At 51.3% G+C, this 23408-nt stretch overlaps 1 protein-coding gene across 2 annotated transcripts in view; it reads right to left on the reverse strand.

The window, feature by feature from the left end:
• Window positions 1-506: 506 nt before the first annotated feature.
• Window positions 507-23408, reverse strand: part of ACVR1 (activin A receptor type 1) — a 46021-nt gene continuing 23119 nt past the window's right edge. Inside the window, exons 2-11 of one of the 2 annotated variants that reach the window (XR_009418777.1) lie at window positions 19149-19222; window positions 18318-18584; window positions 17639-17856; window positions 15173-15272; window positions 14294-14440; window positions 12038-12313; window positions 7822-8019; window positions 3480-3610; window positions 2308-2580; window positions 507-1920 (exon numbers count right to left, since the gene is read on the reverse strand). Coding sequence is in view for 1 of the 2 variants with exons in the window: in XM_059475897.1 (XP_059331880.1) it covers window positions 2446-2580; window positions 3480-3610; window positions 7822-8019; window positions 12038-12313; window positions 14294-14440; window positions 15173-15272; window positions 17639-17856; window positions 18318-18584; window positions 19149-19200 (1524 nt within the window). In the remaining variant the exon portion in view is untranslated. Of the gene's footprint in view, window positions 2581-3479; window positions 3611-7821; window positions 8020-12037; window positions 12314-14293; window positions 14441-15172; window positions 15273-17638; window positions 17857-18317; window positions 18585-19148; window positions 19223-23408 lie in introns of both variants that reach the window. The other variant, XM_059475897.1, reaches the window with a different exon arrangement.

Raw genomic sequence — 23408 nt, forward strand, 5'->3', positions numbered from 1 at the left:
GACCCTCAGGGAAGTGTTTTACCCCAGAGAGGAGCTGTGGAGAGGCTGATCCCTGTCCAGAGCCTTGGATCACCTGGGGCATCCCGGGCTATGAATAAAGGAGCTCCTTTCCAAGGGTGAGAGGGAACTCCTGGGCTCCTGCACGGGCTGTAAGGAAGGAGAGCAGTGGATGGAGAGTCCAGGCAGAGGGAAGCCTTGGTGCCCACTGAGCCAGCTGCCTCCCAGGGCTGGGCATCCTGACCACGGGACACGGGGACAGGGGGACAGGGACATGGCCAGGGAGAGCCCAGCACCTCTGCTGCCCCTCTGGGCATCCTGACCACGGGACACAGGGACACGGGGACAGGGACATGGCCAGGGAGAGCCCAGCATCTCTGCTGCCCCTCTGGAGCCTCAGCACCTCAGAAGGGCACCAGCAGCCCCCAGGACCCTGCAGGTACAGCCCAGGCTCCACACAGGGACACCTGATCACTGACAGGCAGTAACACAACTAAAACACTCCCACGTTTGACTTGAAAACATTCTATTTAATTTATACAAATAACTACTAAATAGAAAAAGTAGATTAAAACAAAATAGTTATTTTTCTGGCAGAGTTTAAATGCATATTATATAGCTTAGAAGAAATAAAATGCATTTTCCCCACAGCATTCATGACCTAATATTCTAGTTAACTCCTCCATTGCCTTCCTTTCCCAGATCAGTAAGATGCCAGACGCAAGGTCCTGTGGGAAATGGCTATATATACGTTCCATATTCCAACTGAAAATATGGTACAGACCACACACCTACAAATGTGAAGCACTTAAAATGTGACTATCGAGTTGTAATATGATAATACAGAAAACAATTCATGTTTCAGGTTATACTGTGTTACAAAAACGTCTGTGTAAGAAATCATGAAAGAGGCCACATAAAAATAAGCTTTAACTTTATGCACTTATTTTACAGTTTAAAAAACTGGCAAGTGCACTAGTAATAAATAATTTGCAAGTTTTGGATAAACAAGAAATTCCTAATGTTCAGCATTATTGTAAACATCAGTACACATGTAAAATGCAGCTAAAGTCTGACAGTTACATTTTCAGTTTACCGAATTCTTTTCCTATTACTCAGGCATAGATCAATGCAGGATACAGCCAATCATATTTTTGGCAAGTCATGTCGTTAAAATTAACAGTGACAGTGCAAGTAAGGAATGCAAAGAATTCCTAGTGCAATAAAGAAGATAAGCACAGGCAATATTGCTGATTAAAATTTACCACTTCCGTGTGTTCACCTTGGGAGTGATTAGGAGAATTAAAATAAAATATTAAAAAAAAAATAAAAGAAAAGGGAAAAAAAAGGAAACAAAAAAAAAAAAAAAAAGAAAAGAAACAAGAAAAAAGCTGTTCAAAGCCATTGTTTAATGCCCTGATCTTGTCTTAGGATTTCTCTGTCTTCCTTCAGGCCACCAGCTCAGGCACAGCCCGTGCAGCTGAGTCCCAGCGCCGCCCCGGGCAGTGCCGGGTCCCCAGCTGTCCCCAAGGCAAGGTGGCCCGGGCAGTGCCGGGTCCCCAGCTGTCCCCAAGGCAAGGTGGCCCGGGCAGTGCCGGGTCCCCAGCTGTCCCCAAGGCAAGGTGGCCCAGGCAGTGCCGGGTCCCCAGCTGTCCCCAAGGCAAGGTGGCCCGGGCAGTGCCGGGTCCCCAGCTGTCCCCAAGGCAAGGTGGCCCAGGCAGTGCCGGGTCCCCAGCTGTCCCCAAGGCAAGGTGGCCCAGGCAGTGCCGGGTCCCCAGCTGTCCCCAAGCTCACCTGGCCCGGGCAGTGCCGGGTCCCCAGCTGTCCCCAAGGCAAGGTGGCCCGGGCAGTGCGGGGTCCCCAGCTGTCCCCAAGCTCACCTGGCCCGGGCAGTGCCGGGTCCCCAGCTGTCCCCAAGCTCACCTGGCCCGGGCAGTGCGGGGTCCCCAGCTGTCCCCAAGGCAAGGTGGCCCGGGCAGTGCGGGGTCCCCAGCTGTCCCCAAGCTCACCTGGCCCGGGCAGTGCCGGGTCCCCAGCTGTCCCCAAGGCAAGGTGGCCCGGGCAGTGCCGGGTCCCCAGCTGTCCCCAAGGCAAGGTGGCCCAGGCAGTGCCGGGTCCCCAGCTGTCCCCAAGCTCACCTGGCCCGGGCAGTGCGGGGTCCCCAGCTGTCCCCAAGGCAAGGTGGCCCGGGCAGTGCGGGGTCCCCAGCTGTCCCCAAGCTCACCTGGCCCAGGCAGTGCCGGGTCCCCAGCTGTCCCCAAGGCAAGGTGGCCCGGGCAGTGCGGGGTCCCCAGCTGTCCCCAAGCTCACCTGGCCCGGGCAGTGCCGGGTCCCCAGCTGTCCCCAGGCTCCTGCTCGAGCAGCACAGGGACCAGGCTGGCACTGCCCGGGCAGAGCCCTCGGGGCAGCCAGGCGCCTTCCTGCCGGGACAGCGCCGCCAGGAGAGGGTCAACAGTCAGCTTTCAGTTTGTCTAAGGAATTGTCAATTTTGGTCAAAGTCTTTTTGATGCGCAGGGCTGTCAGTCTGGCTGAGGGGTTCTGGTACCAGCACTCCTTCATCAGCTTGGCAAGGGACGTCAACGTCTGGGGAGGAACAAAACCACACAGCACAGGGGTCACTCACAAATAACGAGCCAAGGAAGCACTGGCTGGGGCCAGGCACCCACACAGAGAGGTTTTACTGCCTAATGAACACTCCATTTTCAGGGCTTCCCACTAGTTATCAAATACAGAGCTTACATGTAAGTCTGAGAACTTGATTAAACCAAGAGCACAGCTGGCCCATGGGCTGACTGGAGTGACCAACTAGTGCAACTTTAGACTATAGTGTTGTAGTTTTTTCTAACTGAGCAAACACTACCCAGAATTTCTCTTCAATGAAACCAACTCCTGCAGACCCATGAAGGCAGCTGAGAAGGTACAGAAGTTCTGACTGTGATTTCATCATGCCCAGCAAGATTTAACTGGCTGGGCTCCCAGCACAGGGCACAGCTCCACACCCAAACCTCACTGATGGGCACTCTGCCTGCCCAGCCCTACAGATTTCCAGCTGACTTCCACAGCTCCAAGGGCAGCCTGGAGAGGCCAGACTGATACTGATGAAGAAAAATTAACCTGAGCATCAGTCTTTCAAAAAGAGCAACAGCTCCTAACTTGCAGGCAGGAAAGGCCAGCATTCTGTTGTGTGTGCTTGTAAGCCACAGAAAGCCCTGGACCAGCTTCTCTCCCCTTCACCTCCCCTCGGAGGGAGAACAGCCACTGGGAAAAGCAGCTGTAAAGATTTTTGTAAATCATGTTCCTAAAAGGCCAGTCTGTGGGTGGCTCAGACCTGGCAGCTGTCAGTTTGCTCAGTGCTCCCCATGCCAGGCAGCACATCCCACCCTGCCCAGTGACACTGCTGACGAGGCCATCGAGATCCTCCCCAGGCAGTGATAACTGGAAAAGCTTCCCTGGCAATGACACAGAGACCAGCACACACTGACCGGGTCTGAGAACCATCTGTTGGGAATGTTGGGCCTCTGCTGATCCACACAGACCACTTTCCTCATGTCTTCAAAACTGGGGTCGTTCGGAACCAAGTCATAAAAGGGTGGCTTGTAGTCTTCCACAATTCCTGGTGAGACACAAACAGACATCACTCAATGAGTGTGACAGTGAACAGCACTTCTGCAGGGACAGAGGGAACACAAAACCCACCCAAGAGCACAAAAATCCTTTAGAACTCAACCCTACAGTGTCATGCAGCCTCCGAACAACAGAACAGCCCTCACTGCCCCAAGAACAGCTTTTCCTACTCAAAATGTTAATTAATTGGATCATATTGCAAGTCCACAAAGTATGGGCTATACCCACTGTGCAGATGCTGGAGCTGAAAGGAGAAGTAAATCCCTTGCCAAAAGGCCATGCATGTAGCTTTCCTGCCTACCAAAAACTGGGATTCCTACAGATGGAAAAATGTAAGGTCTGCACTGGGGTTTCTAACAGGCTCAACACACACTTTGGTGCTTCTGTAATTCCTGAAAGAGTCCAATAAGCATGTCAGCATCCACAGACCCTGAAGCTGGTGCTTCAAACCATTTCATTCCCTGCTATGAAAACAGTAAAATCCCCAGGGTAACTGGCACCACAAGCCATCACAAAACCAAACACCCAAGAGCCTGTGGCAGTCAGGAGTTCAATACATCTTCATAAAATCACAAACTGGTTTGGGTTGGTGGGACCCTCCAGCCCATCTCATTCCACCCCTGCCATGGGCAGGGACACCTTCCACTGTCCCAGGCTGCTCCAAGCCCCATCCAGCCTGGCCTTAAACCCACACCCTGGCCATGTCCTGGGCTTTGGCACTGAAACCAGAGCTGTGTGCGCTGCCCCAGCCTGTCACCCACGCACAGAACACTGCCAGGCTGGAGCCCCTCTGCCTGCTCCCCAGGACACACGTGCACATCCCTGATTCCTCACTGCACCAGGCTCACCAACCCTCTGCAGGGAGCCCAGCCCTCTCAGGAAGCCCATTTACAAACTGGTGTTCAAAGACAGGCATCTGGGTCAGCAGTGTGGAAAAAGCCGGAGCTAATGAGGCCCTCTGTGTCCAGCAGGAACATCAAATAGCTGCTGCTGACAGAAATTCCACAGACTGAAATCTGCTGTCCCACAGCCAGACATGAAATCCAGAAGAATCTCTGCTGCTTTGGATACCCTGAAACTGAAAAGAGGTTCTCAATCTTTCCTACAGCAGTTGTATTTTAGTTTTCCTGTTCCATTGGAGATGAAGATCAAAGTCCCATAGATATTCTGTGCATACTCTGCAAAAGACTGTAAAAGGGTGTAAAAGGGAAACAGGAGATTACAAGCACCTTGGAGAACAGTGGGGCAATTTGGAGACCTGGCTACCCCAGCAAGTTCCCAGCCTGCAGTTTGCCTGTGCTATTCTGACATGGACACAGGACAAGTGACATGTGCCGTGTAAAGCAGCAACCCCCACCCTCCTGCTCAGAGCACATCCCAACTGCAGCTACCAAACATCACCTGCTGGCCTGAATTCCCATCTTAGGACTCCACTTTACTGTGAGATCTCATGAACACACCCCCCTGCGTGCCCCTGCTGCCACACCTGTCCTGCAGGTAAGGCCAGGGCCTGGCAGAGACCAACACCCAAATCCGGCTGTCACAGAGCTCTGAACACACTCCCAGTGCACGAGGATATCCCAGATGAACTTTCTCTCTTCTGGCTCTCATTCACTATTGTCATGTGCTCTTTCCCGAGCCCAGGGCACAGACACGCGGTGCTGAAGACAAAGGGAGCGGGCTGGCCTTTGCTCCAGTGCTGCCTGTGGAGCCCCCGAGCTCTGTCCAGCCTGGCGGGAGCGCTCGGCAGTGCTGGGGCCACTCAACCTCTGTCCCACAGTGCGTCCCTGCCCCGTGACACGCTGCCCTCGCCACTGCCGGGGACACCCGGCTGCCCAGCACAGCCCACAGCTGGGCACAGCCCGGGCACAGCCTGGGCACAGCCCACAGCACAGCCCGGGCACAGCCTCGGCACAGCCCACAGCACAGCCTGGGCACAGCCCACAGCACAGCCTGGGCACAGCCCACAGCCCGGGCACAGCCTACAGCCTGGGCACAGCCTCGGCACAGCCCACAGCCCGGGCACAGCCTGGGCACAGCCCGGGCACAGCCTACAGCACAGCCTACAGCCTGGGCACAGCCCGGGCATTCTGCACAGCCTGGAGGTGACTGCTGTCACTCCCAGCACACCCTCCTGCTCTGCTGGGGCTGCTGCCTTTCTGCTCTCCAATCACCTACAACTCACAGGTACTGCAGTGGCTTCTTACCTCCACTCCTTGTTACTTCACAGACTCCCAGAATGGTCTGAGAGGGAAGGAACCTTAAATCCCATCCCATCCTGCCCTGCCATGGCAGGGACACCTCCCACTGTCCCAGGCTGCTCCAGCCTGGCCTTGGGCACTGCCAGGGATCCAGGGGCAGCCACAGCTGCTCTGGCAATCCCAGCCCAGCCAGGAATTCCCAGTTCCCAGTGTCCCACCCATCCCTGCCCTCTGGCTCTGGGAGCCATTCCCTGGCTCCTGTCCCTCCATCCCTTGTCCCCAGCCCCTCTCAGCTCTCCTGGAGCCCCTTCTGGCCCTGCCAGGGGCTCTGAGCTCTGCCTGGAGCCTTCCCTTCCCCAGGGGAACACTCACAGCTCTCCCAGCCTGGCTCCTGAGCACAGGGGCTCCAGCCCTGGGACATGTCCATGGCCCTGAGCTGACTTTAGGCCCAGCTTGTCCTGTGCATGCACAAATCTCGCTGCTGAACCCAACACAAAGCACAGCAGCAGCTCCAGCCTCGCACAGGGAACGACCACACACCAGAGTTCCTCTGAGCAGGAGGAACACCTCTGAGCTTCTGGTGTCACTGTGGAACCAGAGCACAGCCCTGGGAACGACCATGGCAACTCCCAAGGATGTGAGCTGTGAGCACCAGGCACCAGGTAAGTGCCGAACCAAGGGAGCACATTCCAAAAGCAGGGGACACCTCCAGGGAACCAGCACTGCTCCATTTGAAGAGAGGCAAACTCAGCTTTGGGGACTGAAATCACATTCTGAGTACAAAGAAAATGCTGGCTGGCTCCTGCTGCAGCACACAGACAACACACAAGTGCCAAAGGAGTTTCCTATCACATTTTCCTCCTCATACTAAACAAGAAAATACCAAGAACCACCGTGTCACCTGGAAGATCATTGGGTAAGTTTTTAAACATAAAAATAAAAAATAAATTAGAATAAATAAATAAAAATTAAGAACTACAAGACTCTGTAGTCATGTTAGAACAACTTGAAGGTCTCTGTGAGCTGAAGCACTAAATCAGGCTGAGTCACTGGAAGGCTGTGCCCGAGTCCAGGAGAGCACAGGGACCTGATGAGTGCCTCTGGCCGGCCAAGACACCACCCTGCCTTGCTCCTGCAGGCTCACTCCCAATGCCAGTCTCCCTGCAAAGCAAACAGGGTTATCAGAGTGACCAGCAATGATTCCCACACAGCCCAACACACAGGGGCCAGGGAAGATGTTCACTCCGTCCCAACCAGCGCAAGGGCATTGAATTACTTACAGCAACAGCCAGGAGTACAGAGCAACTGGTTCTGTGCAATTAGTGTCACCAGCACCCAAAACTTCAGCTGTCCTGATGTGACCAATGCAGGCACAGATCTGCATCACCTCAAGTGTGCCCATGGTGGCACTGGGCTCACTCAGAATCAAATTCCCAGAGCATGCACCTATAAGCAGGTAGGTCTGCAGTCCCATGAGCTCCATACCAACCTGGTGAAGCTGCCAGCACAATCCACCATTTCCTGTTCAAGAGCAACTCAGGTAAAGCCTTTGTGAGCTGCAGCTGCTGCAGCAGTACCTGTGTCCAGTGCCAGAACTGTACCTGTGCACAGACCAGTGCTGCTTTCCAGCTTGGCAAAGCAAAAGCAGTCCTGAATTCTGATACCTTCTGCACTGCCTTTCTTTCTGTCAGTTAGGGTTTGTCATGAGAAACAGACACCTACAAACATTCACTACGGTTTAATGACACAAGGAAGAAGGACAGAGACCTTGTGATCTAAAACTTTAACTTAGCTATTTGATATGAATTCTGTCCCACCAGGCCTTGGAACGAGCAGGGGACTCTGTTCTCTGCCTTGACAGGCGCGGCAGCAGGATCCTCACTGCCCCAGCACAGCCAGAGCCTGCCCAGCGTTTCAGGGATAAAGCCCCGTGGTGCCCAGCCCGTTCCAGGTGCCTGGCTGCGCCCAGAGCCCAGGGCAGCCCAGCCCTCACACTCACCGTTGCTGACCATGCGCCTGGCCACCTCCCAGAGCACCAGCCCGAAGGCCCAGATGTCCACGCGCTTGTAGGAGTCGAAGCAGTCGGCCTGGATGGACTCGTCCAGCACCTCGGGGGCCATGTAGCGCTTGGTGCCCACGCGGGGGTTGTTCCCCACATCCAGCTGGTTCGTGCTCTGGGAATGCATCACTGCCAGGCCTGAAGGACACCAAAACAAGGCACTGTCAGGCCCCCTTCAGCTGCGGCAGCACACGCCCAAGGTCCCCGGCAGAGGGTTTGGCAAAGAGGAGCCAAGGGCACAACTGTCCAAAGACCAACGGGGTCAGCTCCAGCCCTGCCAGCAAAACCAGCCCCAGGGGCCACAGACAGGCCCGGTATCTCCCAAGGGATTATCATCGAGCATTTTATTGCACTCTTGCAAAACATTGCCATGAAGTGTTTTGCAGCCACTGGATGTCCCCAGCACTCCGGGCATGGATACGCAGAGGCCAAACAGCTGCTGCTTAGAACAAAACAATTCTACACAGCATTCAAGTTTATTTATAGACCTTTTGGGTAGGTGGATACACCAGAACTGTGGGGAAAGGAGAAGAAAAACACTGCATGAAGGATACACACAAGTTAAAAAAATAAAGCTGGAAAACAAAAACACCGTATTTGCAGCAGCTTGAAAAATAAACATCCTCAAGCAGATCTAAAATGAGTCAGACAAAACCACTCTACCTGGTTTCTACTAATTACTAAACATTTAAGCAGAGAACATTATGTGAGGGACCAAATTACTGTAAATTTGGAAACGCACAGAGCACTCATTTGGCCACGGTAAACAGAGAGCACTGCAAATTGAGGAGCAGTGGGTGCATGGCAGAGCCGAGCGACAGAGAGGGCAACGCAAACTCTCCCTAATTTCCTCCACAAATCTTCTAAGAATGACATATACTATTTACATTTAACAGGAGTTTATTTTAGGTGAACCTTAAAAGGCTTTTTACCTCAGTCCCACAAAAACTAACCTAGCACCAGATCATTCATTTGCCTTTCTTTCCAAAGAACAGTCTGTTCTTTAACGTAATAAAAACTTGAAAAACACTTTTCTACAATTCAAACGCACTTCAAGATATTTCAAGCTGATAAGAATATGCTTATGGCCCCTCTAGAAAAATCACAGAATACTTTGGGTTGGAAGGGATCTTAGAGTTCAGCCAGTCTCACCCTGCCATGGGCAGGGACACCTCCCACTGCCCAGGTGCTCCCAGCCCCAGTGTCCAGGCTGGCCTTGGGCACTGCCAGGGATGCAGGGGCAGCCCCAGCTGCTCTGGGCACCTGTGCCAGGGCCTCACCACCCCCAGTGTAAAACTCTTCCTACATTTAATGTAAATAGATCCTCTTTCAGTTTCAAACCACCTCCCCTTGGCCCACCACAACAAGCACTGCTGAAATGTTCGTCCCCATCCTTCTTAGTGACACCTTATGTACCATCTCATGACCCTAGACTGAAGAGAAGAAGTCTGCTCCCAGATCCAAGTGGCACACACACTTCTATGTGCTATTTAAAATTAATATTAGATTACATTATACAGTATGTATGGTTTATAATTTTTCCTTAAAAAAAGCTTGCAACAGCAAACAAAGGTCAGAAACCACATTTCCTGGCCAACTCTGAAAACCATCAGGACCTCGGAGAACACTTTGATAAAAATTGTAAAACTTCACCCAAACTGAGCAAAACAGATTGCAGACAGGTCAAGGTTTGCAGCTGAGGGAGGCCAGCCAGCACCCACACACCCCAGAGCAAGCAGGGGGATCAGGACACAGTGCTGTGACCATCACAGAGACATCCCTGCTGTGTGGCACCTGGGCAGCAGGGCCTGCCCACCCAGGGGCTCTGCAGGCTGGGGGCACTGAGCCCATGGCAGAGCAGCTCCTGCTGAGAGACACCAGGGCCCAAACAGGACCCAGTGTGTGACAGGGCCATGGAGCAGCTCCCAAACAGGACCCAGTGTGTGACAGGGCCCGTGGAGCAGCTCCCAAACAGGACCCAGTGTGTGACAGGGCCATGGGGCAGCTCCCAAACAGGACCCAGTGTGTGACAGGGCCCGTGGAGCAGCTCCTGCTGTCAGACACCAGCCCCTAAACAGGACTCAGTGTGTGACAGGGCCCGTGGCAGAGCAGCTCCCAAACAGGACCCAGTGTGTGACAGAGCCCATGGCAGAGCAGCTCCTGCTGAGAGACACCAGGGCCCAAACAGGACCCAGTGTGTGACAGGGCCATGGAGCAGCTCCTGCTGTCAGACACCAGCTCCCAAACAGGACCCAGTGTGTGACAGGGCCCATGGCAGAGCAGCTCCTGCTGTCAGAACCAGCTCCCAAACAGGACCCAGTGTGTGACAGGGCCCGTGGAGCTCCCAGCCCTGCGTGCTGCCCCACAGAGCTGCCCAGCTCAGGCCCAACCAGGCACCTGCACGGCTTTGGCAGGACAAAGGCAGAACGTCCCCAGCTGGCAGACTGGGCAGGAATGAGGGACATCCATGCTGGGCTCTGTCACACAGCACCCTGAGCCAGCCTCTGCTGCTCCTGCCGCTCCTGACCCTGGGTGCCACAGCAGCCCCAGCTCCAGATCCTCACAGGAAAGGACCAGAGGGTGGAAACAAGACAGAGCCTCACAGAAGGAAGGCAGGAATGCATGCCAGAAGCAACAAATTCTTTGGTGAGTTTTCCTTATGAAGGAGGAACGTAGGAAAAATGTGACAGGTATATATCTGAGGAGGTCACATTTTAAAAAATAGCTATTTTAACCACCACAAAAACTAATCAGGAGGTATTTACTGCTGTGCTCTCTTAGAAAAATCTCTCGGACCTCTGAAACCTGTAGATAAATAGTGTAATAGATTTCACTATACCAGTGCCATGTCAATCAATGCCTGGACATGCTGCACCTCCTCAGAGTGAACTACAAATTTATTTAAAAGCCAGTCTCTCACACTTTTTATTTTCAGCTTACTGCTGCATTTGTTACTATTCTGACATCAAACTTCCAGAGGCCCAAGTATGTGGCTTTCATGTTTTCCCTGTCTGTATCTCAAGTCCCTCAGGCACAAGTGACAGAAACTATGCAGTAGAATTATTATGTAAAAATTCCCATTTCCTGATATACTTTTTGCCCAGGCAATGGTGCCTAAATACAGTTCTACCGCTATCTCCTCCCTTGTCTGCATAGAAAAGCAAAAAAAAGTTACTGTCAGACATCGCTCCAAGGTGTGAACATGCCACCCTGCCGTGACTGCTCCTCAGCACCCGTGCATCGTGCTTCAGCTCCAAGCCAGCTGGTGCCAGGGAGCTCGCTCCTGGGCCCACAGAGGGCCCTGCACGACGCGAGCTGACAGAGCCACGGCACGGGGACAGCGAGCACACGGCTCAGCCTGTCTGCGGGAGCACACACGCTGTTTCAGAGATGAGGTCTAACCCCTGCATCCTCGGGGATCCGGGAATGGCATTGAGCAACGGAAACGCGCCAAACCGCCCCAAAAGCGCGGCTGGGCTGCAGGCGCCACCTGGCGGCCGCACCGGACACTGCGGGGAGCGCCCGCGAGGGAGCGGCCGCGATGGGGGACGGGACAGGGACAGGGGACACTGCGGGACACGGACAGGGCAGCGGACAGGGACAGGACGCGGGACAGGACGGGGGACACGGACAGGGACCATTGCGGGTCACAGAGAGGGGACAGGACAGCGGACAAGGACAGGGATCACTGCGGATCACAGACAGGGCAGCGGACAGGGGTCACTGTGAGCATATGGACAGAGGACAGAGACAAGGGTCACTGCGGGTCACAGACGGGGGACAGGACAGGGGTCACGGACAGGGGTCATTGTGGGCACATGAACAGGGGTCACAGACAGGGGTGATGCACAGGGCTCACAGACAGAGGACACTGCGGGTACATGGACAGGGGTCACTGTGGGCACATGGACAGGGCTCACGGACAGAGGACACTGTGGGCACATGACAGGGTTCACAGACAGGGGTCATGGACAGGGGTCACTGTGGGCACATGGACTGCAGGCACATGGACAGGGCTCACGGACAGAGGACACTGTGGGCACACGGACAGGGCTCACTGCGGGCTCACAGACACACCCCCCAGGCCCGCAGCACCCCTCACTCCCCCAGCCGCAGCCCCCAGCCCCTGGCTCGGCAGGAGCGGGGCTGCGCTCACCCAGGTCGGCGATGCAGCACTGCCCGTTCTTCTTGACGAGGATGTTCTTGCTCTTGAGGTCGCGGTGGGAGATGGCCGGCTTGCCCTGCGTGCCGAAGATCTCGATGTGCAGGTGCGCCAGGCCGCTGGCGATGGACAGCACGATGCGCAGGCAGCTCACCGTGTCCAGCGTGGTCAGCTGCAGGTAGTCGTACAGAGAGCCCATCTCGTGGTAGTGTGTGATCAGCCACAGCTGCGTGCTCGAGTTCCTGGAAGTCATGTCGGATGCAATAAAACCTGCAGGGAGAGGAAGAAGGAGAAACACGAAAATGAACGGACAGAGCTCCTGCAAGAGTCCCGAGAAGAGCAGCTCAGCTAGGCAGAGCAGGTGCTGATAATGCCACGGTGCTGGGAGTAACCCCTACAGCCCATCCACCCAGGAGCTGCACTCGATGATCCCTGCAGGTCCCTTCAGCTCTGAATATCAGTGCTGCTGGCCCCTCTTGCAATGCACAGCGTGTTTAATTACAGCTGCACTGCAGACGACTGCAGGTACTGCTGTGGTGAAAGCAAAGGCTGGAACCCTAACTCACATCTATTCACAAGAAGCCTTTACATATTTGTCAGCCACATCAAAAAACTACTTGTTAGGACCACACACATTAAAAATATTATTTTTCCTTCTTTTTTGAGGGTCTGGGGGTGGGGAAGTTCCCAGTCAAGCAGAAAGACCCCAAGTCTGTAGAACATTTGCTGCTGCCACTTGAGAGGGTCACACTGGAAAGCAGAAACACCCCAAACCTCAAGCCAGGAATAACCATTTCCATTTTCAGAGTCCACAGGCAGCTAGTGCAGACTGCTGAGAAAAGGGTTAAAATGGGTGGCCCAACCATAATGATCTCCATGAAGAAACAGAAAATTTTCTGCTCAAGAACTGCCTTCAAAAACATCATGTCTTAAAACTGAACCCCAAATTGAGGGGAAGCTCCCTTCCTGTCACCTCTGCATATATCCACACAGTGATCTCAACAGCTTTACCTGGGAACAAAAGTTTTATTCCCAAGTCAAAGGAGCAAATCATGCTTATAAAAAGCTCACATACATTTGTCAGAAAGAACACCCACTGCCTTCTCTCCTAAAGTCAGACTTGTGCACAATGTGACATTTCTGTAATCTGTGATATTGTTTAATATTGCATCTAAAAAAAAATCCCTAAAATAGCCAACAAATTTGACAGTCATCAAGAAAGACTAAACACAGGCAGAGCACCAAGGAAAATATGCAATGTAATTTCAGCCAAGTCACTTGCTCTCTTGGGAAGGGAAGTTCAATAATTCACATTTCAGGAGGCCACCAAATTATTTTTGTAGTAAGAAAGGAACTGCTTCAGGAAACACACAAATGTCTGGCAGAGTGAGCTAGAGAGCCAGGGAACATTCTCTGACAGGAAGCAAGAATAAGGAGCCAAAGGAAAACTGACTGAAGACAGATTTTGGGTGAGGCAGTGTCAGCACTCAAAATGTGCTGCTGCTTTTATTTGCAGAGGTGGCACACCAGTGACAGAAGGGCACGTCTATCACGAATCAAAGGGCTGCTTAAACCTCAGACATGGCTCAACACAACAAAGCCACTTGCCCAGTTCTCAGAACCAAGCACATGAGGTATGAGTGATGCACAAGGTTCATTTACTTTCCTATTTACAGGGAAAAAGATACATCATGCAGCTATAACTGAAGTTTAAACACCAAAAGAGCTTACCCTGAGCAGAACAGTTAAACAGAAGAAAATACTGGATTCATATTGCACTTTACTTAGCCATAAGGAAAAGTATTCAAATCCCCAAATCTCATTATAAACTCCTCCCCACCTTCTCTCCCTCCATTTCTGCAGGGAAACTGAGATTAGAACCCAACACAGCCCCACCAGAGCTTCCAGAGCTGACACACTGGGCAGGACTCTGCCCTGAGCGCTGCAGGAGCCAGTCCCTCCCACAGGGCTCTGTGGCACCTCCACTGCTTTCTGTGTGCTCAGCTGGCTGACTAAGTGCTTCCTGCTGGAACACTGCAGGGCAGCAAGTCACAGCTGCTGTGACACACTCCCCGTTTGGGACTCAGCCCCTCCTGCAAGTCTCTCCCTGAGAATTTCTCTCCAGCCATCTATCACAACACAAGAACCCAGAGACTGTGAGCTGCCTGCTGAGCGTGCAGTGCTACCTGTCCAGGTAACTCACCTTTACACCAGACACACCAGGACACAGAATGTGCTTGTCCCACTTACCTAAAATATTCTCGTGCCGCAGCAGTACAGTGTTGTACAGCTCAGTTTCCCTGAACCAGGACTTTTCATCCCTAGAAGAGAAGATCTTCACAGCAACGTTTTCTCCTTGCCACTGACCCCTCCACACTTCTCCGTAACGGCCCTTTCCTGGTGGGGAAAAACACAGGGGAAGCTGTGAGCTAACAAGCAGCCCCAAGCAGGCAGAACTCGACTGCCACGAGCAAGTACCACAGCGGTGGGCTGACCTCCCCTCCGTGCCCTTGTCAGCACTGGAGCCAGCTGTGCTCCAGCACCCCTCGCCTTCCCTGCCTGCTCTCTCCCCTCCCCGCACACCCCTGCAGCACAGAGGGCTCCAACTGGGAGCTGGCACCATTCACCACCAGCAACCAAAGTGCCTCTGCAGCTGAAGTGGCTCAGGCAGCACATGGCAAGGTCAGTGTGCGCAACACAGAGCTCTGAACTCTGCAGCAAGGAGGACAGGAAGGAAGTGTAATGCTGGGGATACAGCCCTTACATTTCTATTCCATCATCACCCCTTGCAAAATGAAGATTTAAAGAAAACAAAAGCCCAAACCCATCCACAAACAAAAAAAGGATTAAAAACCACCAGCCCCACCAAAACCAAGCCCTGTCCTGTGGAGATCAGGACATACTGTCTGCAAGCCAAGCTTTTTAGCCCAAGAGCTTCCTCACCTCTTCAGTGCCTGCACAGCACCCTGGCTCAATGCCAATGCCTCCAGGTATCTTTGACCCAAATGCCTCCTAAACTCAATTAACACTATTCAATTAATAATGAAAATATGCTGAAGAAAAATGTAATGAATCCTTAAAATGAACACTAAAGCCCTACAAAAAACTAAAGAGCCAGAAGACACTGACCCACACACTCCACAAGCGTGATCTGGCGAGCCACCGTTCTTTGCACCAAGAAGGGAAGTCCAGAGCCACTTCCAGATGTGCAGGAATGGTCCAACAAATCCTGTTCAGAAGGAAAAGCGGCTGTTTAGGACCCATGAGAAACCCCATTTTTCCCTGTTTACACGCACCAAGGACAGGTTAGGTTAAAGCTCAGGGATATCTCTGTGGCTCTGGGGACGCCATTTGGTCACTCAGGGTCAAAGAGCATTTGCTTAGTCAGTCATTATTTCTTTAATAAGAATAATAAATATATGACAACAGACGTCTGTGCACTGGAAGCCCACTCCTGGCATACCAGCTATCCTCTGTCATGAGATTCTGCCCTTTTTCAGCACTTCAGTCTTTCCTTTGCTCACCTTATCTCCTCTCAGTTCTGTTTCTAATACCTATTCAAGCTCGGTGCAGGATTTAAAACCAAAACCAGTTTTCAAATAAACGAGGTGAAGGGACTTTCCAGAATCACCTACACAAGATTTGCCATCGATACTCCAGAAAAACTTCTGTAACAAATCTTTCTTAAAAGCTTTATCTGTTTCTGGTATTTTTAGTGCATAGAAAGCAGACTTTGAGCTGTAAGCTTATAATAAACATGAGTGAGATCCTGATAGAATGTTAAAATCCCATTAGCCTTGTAAAATGCTAATGCCCAGCTACTTTTACAGCCAGGAGTTTTGTATTCGTTCAAAGCATTAACAACTATTGTTAGACTCTTTCTTTACAAAGGAAAATAAGTGTAATCAACTTTCTATTATTTCCAGAAAACTGCATTGCTGCGCTTGGACCAGATATCCATGAAACCTCACTTCTTCTAAGAACCTCTTAACAAGTGCTCAATAAAAAGGATCTGGGAGTGGCAGAGAGTACCTTACTTTTTAACCCAACTAAGGGCTCATTTTCCTTCCTGCTTGCATCAGAGGCAAAACAAAGGCAACGAAAACAAAAAGCCATCCCCAAACTTATCTACAGCAACTGTAAAAACAAGATTTGAAGAGGCCAGAGCTCCTTCCACTAAGCAGCTTAGGGCTTTAAGCACTTGCTACACTGCAGAGACTAATCCTAAATGTAAACTTATCTAATGTGTGACAAAGCCAGTGACTTAAAACACAATGGAGAAGAAAAATCTGGAATCTAGGAGAGTTGCTGCTTAGATGAACGTTTGGGCACAGGAGCTACCAATTACATGTAGTGCCTCAGCCACACCGGGAGGCAGAGCAGCAGCACTGGCTCAGAGGGCCTGACAGCTCCCAGCTCCCCCCAGCTCTTTGAAACAAAACTTTGATTTTTTTCTTTGCAGGTTTTATCAGCATTTCCAAGTAACATTAAGTAACTAGAAGTACAAAAGGTCTGCAAATGGCTTGAAATGATCTTGCCCAGATAAGACAGAGGAGCTGGTAAAAGCTGGAAGTCAGTGCTTTAGGATCACCAGCTGCACACATGCCTGGGCCATGGTGGATACATCAGGACTGGCTTTTTCAAACTAGTAACGTGGAATATCAGGATTTGTGGGCTCATTAAACAGAGCCAAAGGCATTACAAAAAAAAAAAAAAAAAAAAAAAAAGAAAAACAAATATTAACAGACACAGGGCACTTCTCAGCCTTGCAGTGAAAGCACATTATGGTGGGACAGCACCAAAATAGAAAATGTTTTCCAGCCTCTTAATGCTGGGGGCATTTTATCTCAGCAATGCAAGGAGAATAAACTCTGCATTGCTTCAGAAACACACTCCATGTGCCTGAAGCTTTACTTGCTCTGCTCAGATAAAGGGAGGGACAGCTGCTGGGACATTTGTGCTCTGGCCTCAGGGAAGGGACAGTCACCTGCAGAAAGGGAACACTTCCCAGCTCATTATACTTTACAGAGACCGCATGAACAAGAGCACATTTTGAAAATTGAGCTTTGAGTAAGAATTACACATTTCTTAGAACTCCCACTGCTCTCCATCAGCAAATGTCACTGATATCTCAGCCATGCCAGAGTCCAGCTACCGAGATCATGGCAGTCAGGCCTGAAGGTTTTAAACATCAAAATTATCTGTATTTTCTTTCTCACCTAGCATCACATCTTTTCCATCCCCTCAGGTTGTTGTATTTCACACATGCAGCACAGTTCTTCACCTCTCCCATCACTTCAGGCCCCCCAGCAGCCAGGCACACACTGTTTTGATGTGCTGACACTGTTTCCAGGAACACGAACAGTACAGAGCAATTCCCCAGGTCAAAGGACCTGCACTTGCCCAATCCATCTTTTGTTAAAATTCATCAATACGACAGTTTTGGGAGCACAGGAACAGCACCACTCAAGTCCTGAGGCCAAGTGGCATCCCCAGCAGCAAAACATGCCCTTAGTGACGTGGCCACACAGAAGGAGGAGAGGGGAGCTAGGACGTGAGGAAAACTGCCACCCTGCACAGAGGTGGGTCACTTACTGCCAGCGTGCTGTCCCCCACGTTGGAGGCAATGAGGCCCTCGATTGTGCCATACTCTGCATCCCTGGAATTGAGCCTCTCCATGTGGTTCTTCTGTATTCTCCGTATGATCAGCACAGCTACTGCAGAAAAAACTATCAACACTACCACAGGGGCCAGGATAACGATGATTAGTGTTTCCATGCTGTAACCTGCAGCTTCTCCTTGAAAGGTTTGCCCTTGGAAAAGAGGGGGGAAGGGGAAAAATGTGAAAAGAGAGAAAAAATAATTTTGCAGATTCCCAGAGAGTCTTTAAGCCCATCAGCACTGACACCAACCCAACCTCAGTGCCCACCCAGCGTGACAGAGAGGCTGCGCCACAGCCAGGTGTGAGCACACCTGCATGGAGGATGATGCACTCCCTGTGGAACAGCACAGCCCCCACTGCACTGAGCTGCTCCTCACAGGCAGCGCCTCCATCCTGACCCCAGCCCCACAGGATAACCCCTCACCGCCCCAGCCACACAGAGCAGTGCACCCGTGGGCATCAGGGGTGTGCCAGCAGCCCCAGGGTGGGACCAGGGCACGAAGGCACCCTGTGCCTCCCTTCAGCCAGCACTGGAGCCATCCCTCTCCCAGCACAGATCAGAGCCAGCCCCCCTGTTTCTCAGCAGGCACCCCTGCAAAACTCAGCTCTCACCTTTGGAGGAGGGCAGCTGGGCAGTGATGTTCATGTTGCACAGGTGCCCCTGGCAGCACTCCACGGCCTGGTTGGGGGACGGGGGTGTTTTGCAGGTCATTTTCCGTTGCTCATAGACCTGGAAGCAGCCCTTCTGGTAGACCTTGGCCCCGTCATTAATGCTCAGGGAAGCAAAGCAGCGCTGGCCTTGGCACCGGTCCCCGTTCCCACAGGAGATGCCTTCACACACACACTCGTAGGGCACCATCTTGAGCTTCCGTTCATCGTCTGCAAAAGGGAAGGGCCCGGGAAAAAACATCATCCTGCTCTTCACGGCTTCAGTTAGAGCTAACGAAATCATAAGACAATAAAATCTGCTTAAGGGAAGTGATGTTGTTTTCAGGTAGTGCTGAAGAACCACTAAGTAGGAGGTAACCGTTGTAATTCAGCTATTTCAGCGTGACAAAGATATGCCACAGCAGACAGAGAGATCTCTCTCAAGTAAGTTAAAATGTAAAACTGAGAAAACTATGTGACTCCCAGAAAGCCTTTACTCAATGGTTTCCAAAGGCTGCTTGTGAAGTGGCGAGTACACATCTTTCAGGGGCTCACGTCTCAGAACATCCAAGACATCTTGAAATGAACCATTCCTTCCTTTCCATGGCAGTGGAAATACTATTTCCTTTTTCTGAGGCAAACCTTAAACACACTGCATGTCACAAAAGCTTCACGTGCACGCAGCTGTGTAAACCAGTTACAGAGGTCACTTTCCAAAGCCAATGGCTCACTGGAGCAATCGTGGAAGAGTTACCAAGCACCACACTGGAAATTCTGACCCCACACAACACTCACCTTGCCAGCTCGGAGATGGGAACGCCATCACCATCAGTACAGGGAGAATCATAACTCCATCAACCACCCTGGAGCTGCAGAAAGGAGGGACACGAGAGTTATGTATGCTTCCACGGCTGTCCAAAAGTGCAACCACCCCAAAAGCAGTGCTTAGCCTTTCATCAGTTCCTTACACAAAACACAACCCAACGTTGACTGGACTCCTTTTTAACTCTGTCTTGTTTCCTAAATAATTTCCTTCACTTATTAAATCCATGCATTTACTGCAACATCTTTTTAGATTCACAGAGACATCACATGCAACTACCATGTAGGTACAGAGGTTTGTCGTAGGGAAATATGAACTCTCCAGTACCAAGCAGGCATGTAATATCAATGATACATTCTTTAAACCAGTTCCTAGAAAGTTAAATTATTGTTAAACTGAGAAGGTGATCTGTAAAACTGTATTATCTGGGCTTGGAGGGGAAACAGAAAAGATCTTCAGCAGAAAACTCAGAATCACTTCTATTAACCAGCAAAACCCATTGCTGGATGGCAAGAAAAAGATTGAGATGTATTTAAGGAAGATGCTGCTCTGTGAAGAGCAATTTCCCAGTTTAAGTTGCCTCTCCCAGGATTTTCCTTTCGATGGCCCAAGCCCAGTTCCCTGCTGCTGAAGACAGGTAACTACACCTTGTGCAACAATCCTGGCTGATTCCAGCATAAAGCAGAGGCACATGCTCCCTCTAAAACAGGAAATAAAGGAGTGAATTTACCTTTGTATTTCCAATCTTTGCCATGAAACTTGGTCTTTACACGGAAATACAGACCACTCTTTACTCCACTTTCTACTGTGCAACAAGGCCTCTGAAAAGCAACTCTTCTGCAGTTTCTTAGGATTTAGCCCAACAGACAGGGCAGGTGACTCAGAATGGTTTGTTTGTCCTGTGCTGGTTGATTCCTGCAGATACTCTCTAGTCATATGGAACAAAATGCTCCTTATGTGCAGGTATTTGGCTTCATTTTTCAGATTGAATTCTAATTGAAGCAGATGAAAATTGAAAATAAATCTGATATTGCCATTTTCCTTTCAGATCTCTTCCGTTGTGCCTTTTCAAATCATCAGCACTTCTTAAGTGCTCAGTGATGAAAGCCAAGCCATTACTTCTGTATTTATTTGCAGTAATTGATTAGTCATCAGTTAAAATGATCAGAGATTTCTGACCCAAGTACTCAGTGTTCACCTTCACAGAAAGGCCCAGGCAGGGCTGACCACCTCACCTCCCAGAATGACACTCTCCCTTCCAGAGACCCATTCCCCAAGGAAGCTTTTCCCCCTTGTCCTGGATGCACCAAGGCACCTGTAACCCCTGCTGACACCTGACCCACCACAGTTATGCTGGGCACATGATCAGACAGAGTTAAACAGCAGGAGCAATGCACGGAGGCAGTCTGAAGCAGAGCAGAGCTATGCCAAGGAACCATCAGCAGCCCAGTGCCCAGATCAGCTCCGAGGGGCCGGGGCCCTGCTGCCAAGGCAGGCTGGGGCTGGGATCCCTGCCCTGCCTCGGGCACAACAGCCTGGAGCAGCCCTGGCCCCGTGCCTGCCCTCCTCCTTTGCACACGGGGCACTTCAGAGCCAAAGCCACCCCAGGGGCTGCACGGACGGGAGCGGGGCAGCGCTCCAGGGCATCCCAGCAGGGACGGGTCCCTCCGGAGAGCCCTTCAGACAGCAGGGACACCCAGCTCAAGGAAAAGGTGCTTCAAAAACACAAAATGTGAGCTCAGCACTGCTGGGCAGCCTCAGAGCTTAGCCAGCAGCACCAGCAGCTCTTCCAGGTCACTCAGGGCTGCAGCCCCTGGCCCAGGTAAAACCAGCATGGGTTGTTTTGCACTGGTGGGAGCTGCCCCACCTCTGACACGCCTCGGGCAGCCCCCAGACCCCCACACCTCAACCCCCTCCTCCAGGGCATCCTCCCATGGCCGTTCCAGCCCCTGTCCTAACACAGCCAGCTGAGGGAGAGCAGCAGGGCCCTGCAGGAGCCCAGCTCTGCTCCCCAGGGAAGGAGGCTGAGCACACGCACCGGGAGCTGGCCACAGTGTGGGACTGAAGCCACTGGAAGCACACACCAGCCCAAACACCAGGAAAACTCTGTCAGCCGCATGGACTTACCTGGCGTCTTTTCAGCCAGTTTATTTGAGTTACCAAAAACAAAGAAACAAATATACACAAGTATATCTGAACACATAAGCCCCTGCCCTGTATGTGTCAGAGGGAGGATGAGGATGGCAATCAGACCCAGACCCCCAAAGAGGTAAACAAACCACACTGGACTTTTAACAGATTTTATGCATTTCACACCATGCATGGTCCTCCCAAGGAAAAAAGCCCAATATTTCCATTTAAACGCTACTTCTGTGAAGCCATTCTTCCAGCTGTTCATTGTCCCAAAATCCTCAAGGAACACCTCATCTGCCTTTGCTGGGAAGAGCTGTGCACACGTGCAGCGGCCTGTAACACACCCAGCCCGTGTCCCCACACCAAGCCAAGGGCTGCACCCCGTCTGTGCAGCCCCGGACACTCCGGGATTTTGGCTCACAGCCCTCGGCACGGCCCAGCCACACCGGGTCAGCTGTGCTGGGACACTGGAGCAGGGAAGGAGCTGGGAGGGAGGCTCTGACCTTTACAAAACACTCATTTCCCCTCAAAAATTATTTGAGAGCATGAGTTCAAAGGTGTTGTTCTCATTGCTTAAAAAAAATTACTTTTTCAAAGAAATTAAGGGACGTACATAAGCACCAAAGTCTGGTTCTAGTGACACCAGCAAGCACACCCCTTCCAGTTACTGCTTGTTTAGAGAGAAAGAAAATATACATTTTAATGTAAGGAACAAAACATTATTTAATAAAAACCCACAGAAAATTGCTGTGGATTTAAAGATCCATGAGATGTCCAGTTACAATCTGGTACCTGAATTCACAAGAACTTTTTTCCCAAGGGAAGAGCTGGGATTTAACCCAGATAAATGAAGAGGAATTAACAGGCAACCAGCAAAAATACACAAAAGGTGTTTTCCTTTTGCCATTTGATTTGAGCTGCAGGCCGTGCCCTATGGAACCGCAGCACAGCAGCATGAGCCGCTAGAGGGCATTGGGAACATGGGCAGGGATCCCAACGCAGGGATCCAGCCAGCAGATGTTTGGTGAAGACACCCAATATAACACATAACTGGTTCAGGTAACAGCGTCTATAGAATCCTTATGCTCTGTAGTCATAAAGTCCCAACAGTGCAAAATCCACCCTGAAACCCCAGTGCCTGTTCCACTTTCACAGCTAATATTGCTCTCTCCTTTCCTCCTAAGAAAACTGTGTCCTGCCAAATCATTCCTGTGTGGCCTTACAGCAACGTGGGCTGAAGCCCTGTGCTGGGGCTGTCGGGACAGCAGCTGCAAGAAGCCAGAGGGCAGAGAAGAACCAGTCCAGACTACCTGAACCACCACAAGGAGCCTGCAGGCACTGGCGGCTGGGAAGTGGCCTGGAGTCCCCGGAGCCAGCACTGAGCACAGACCACAGCAGACACTGAGCCATTAGCTCAGGAACCTCAGGCTGCATTTCATCTCCATATGACACAGACATGGGAACATGAACATGAGAGCACTCAGACTTTCCAGATGAGATCAGAAGCACCCAGATATCGCTGACAGACCCAGTGGCCCCCAGCCAAGAGCCCAAGGGCTGTACATATTTTGCATGTACCTCACCAGATTCCTATCAAAAGAAAACATCCATAATACTGGATCACACTTGTGCCATCCACAACAGCCACACACGAGCTGAATTCATCCACAGCTGTGTCTTCAGAAGGAGAAATGTGCATTTAAAGGCAATAATTCACAGCTTGCTCCTTAATTGAATCTCACACAAAGGAGGTGCAGCCCCCAAGCAGCCCCACAAAGGCATTCCTTGCATCAGAGAGCGACAACCTTGGGCAGCCCTTTCTTATGGTCTAAACCTGGTTGCCAGAATTCAGAAGATGGAAACCAGCCACCAACTCCATTTGGTACCCACCTGCAAATGCACAAGGCACACATCCATGCTTTGCAGCTCCAAAAATGTGTCAAAGTGCCACCCAGAAAGACCAAACGCCTCAGATTTGAGTGACCACAATACAGAAAGAGTGAAGGATGGGATACTGGCTCTTCTGTACTCATGTACAAAGTAAAATCGCAGCACTGCTGAGTAAGAATGAAAACACGACACGAAAGGCAACTACACAG

This window comes from Ammospiza nelsoni, chromosome 7, assembly GCF_027579445.1.
Source record: "Ammospiza nelsoni isolate bAmmNel1 chromosome 7, bAmmNel1.pri, whole genome shotgun sequence".
NCBI classification, from domain to species: domain Eukaryota; kingdom Metazoa; phylum Chordata; class Aves; order Passeriformes; family Passerellidae; genus Ammospiza; species Ammospiza nelsoni.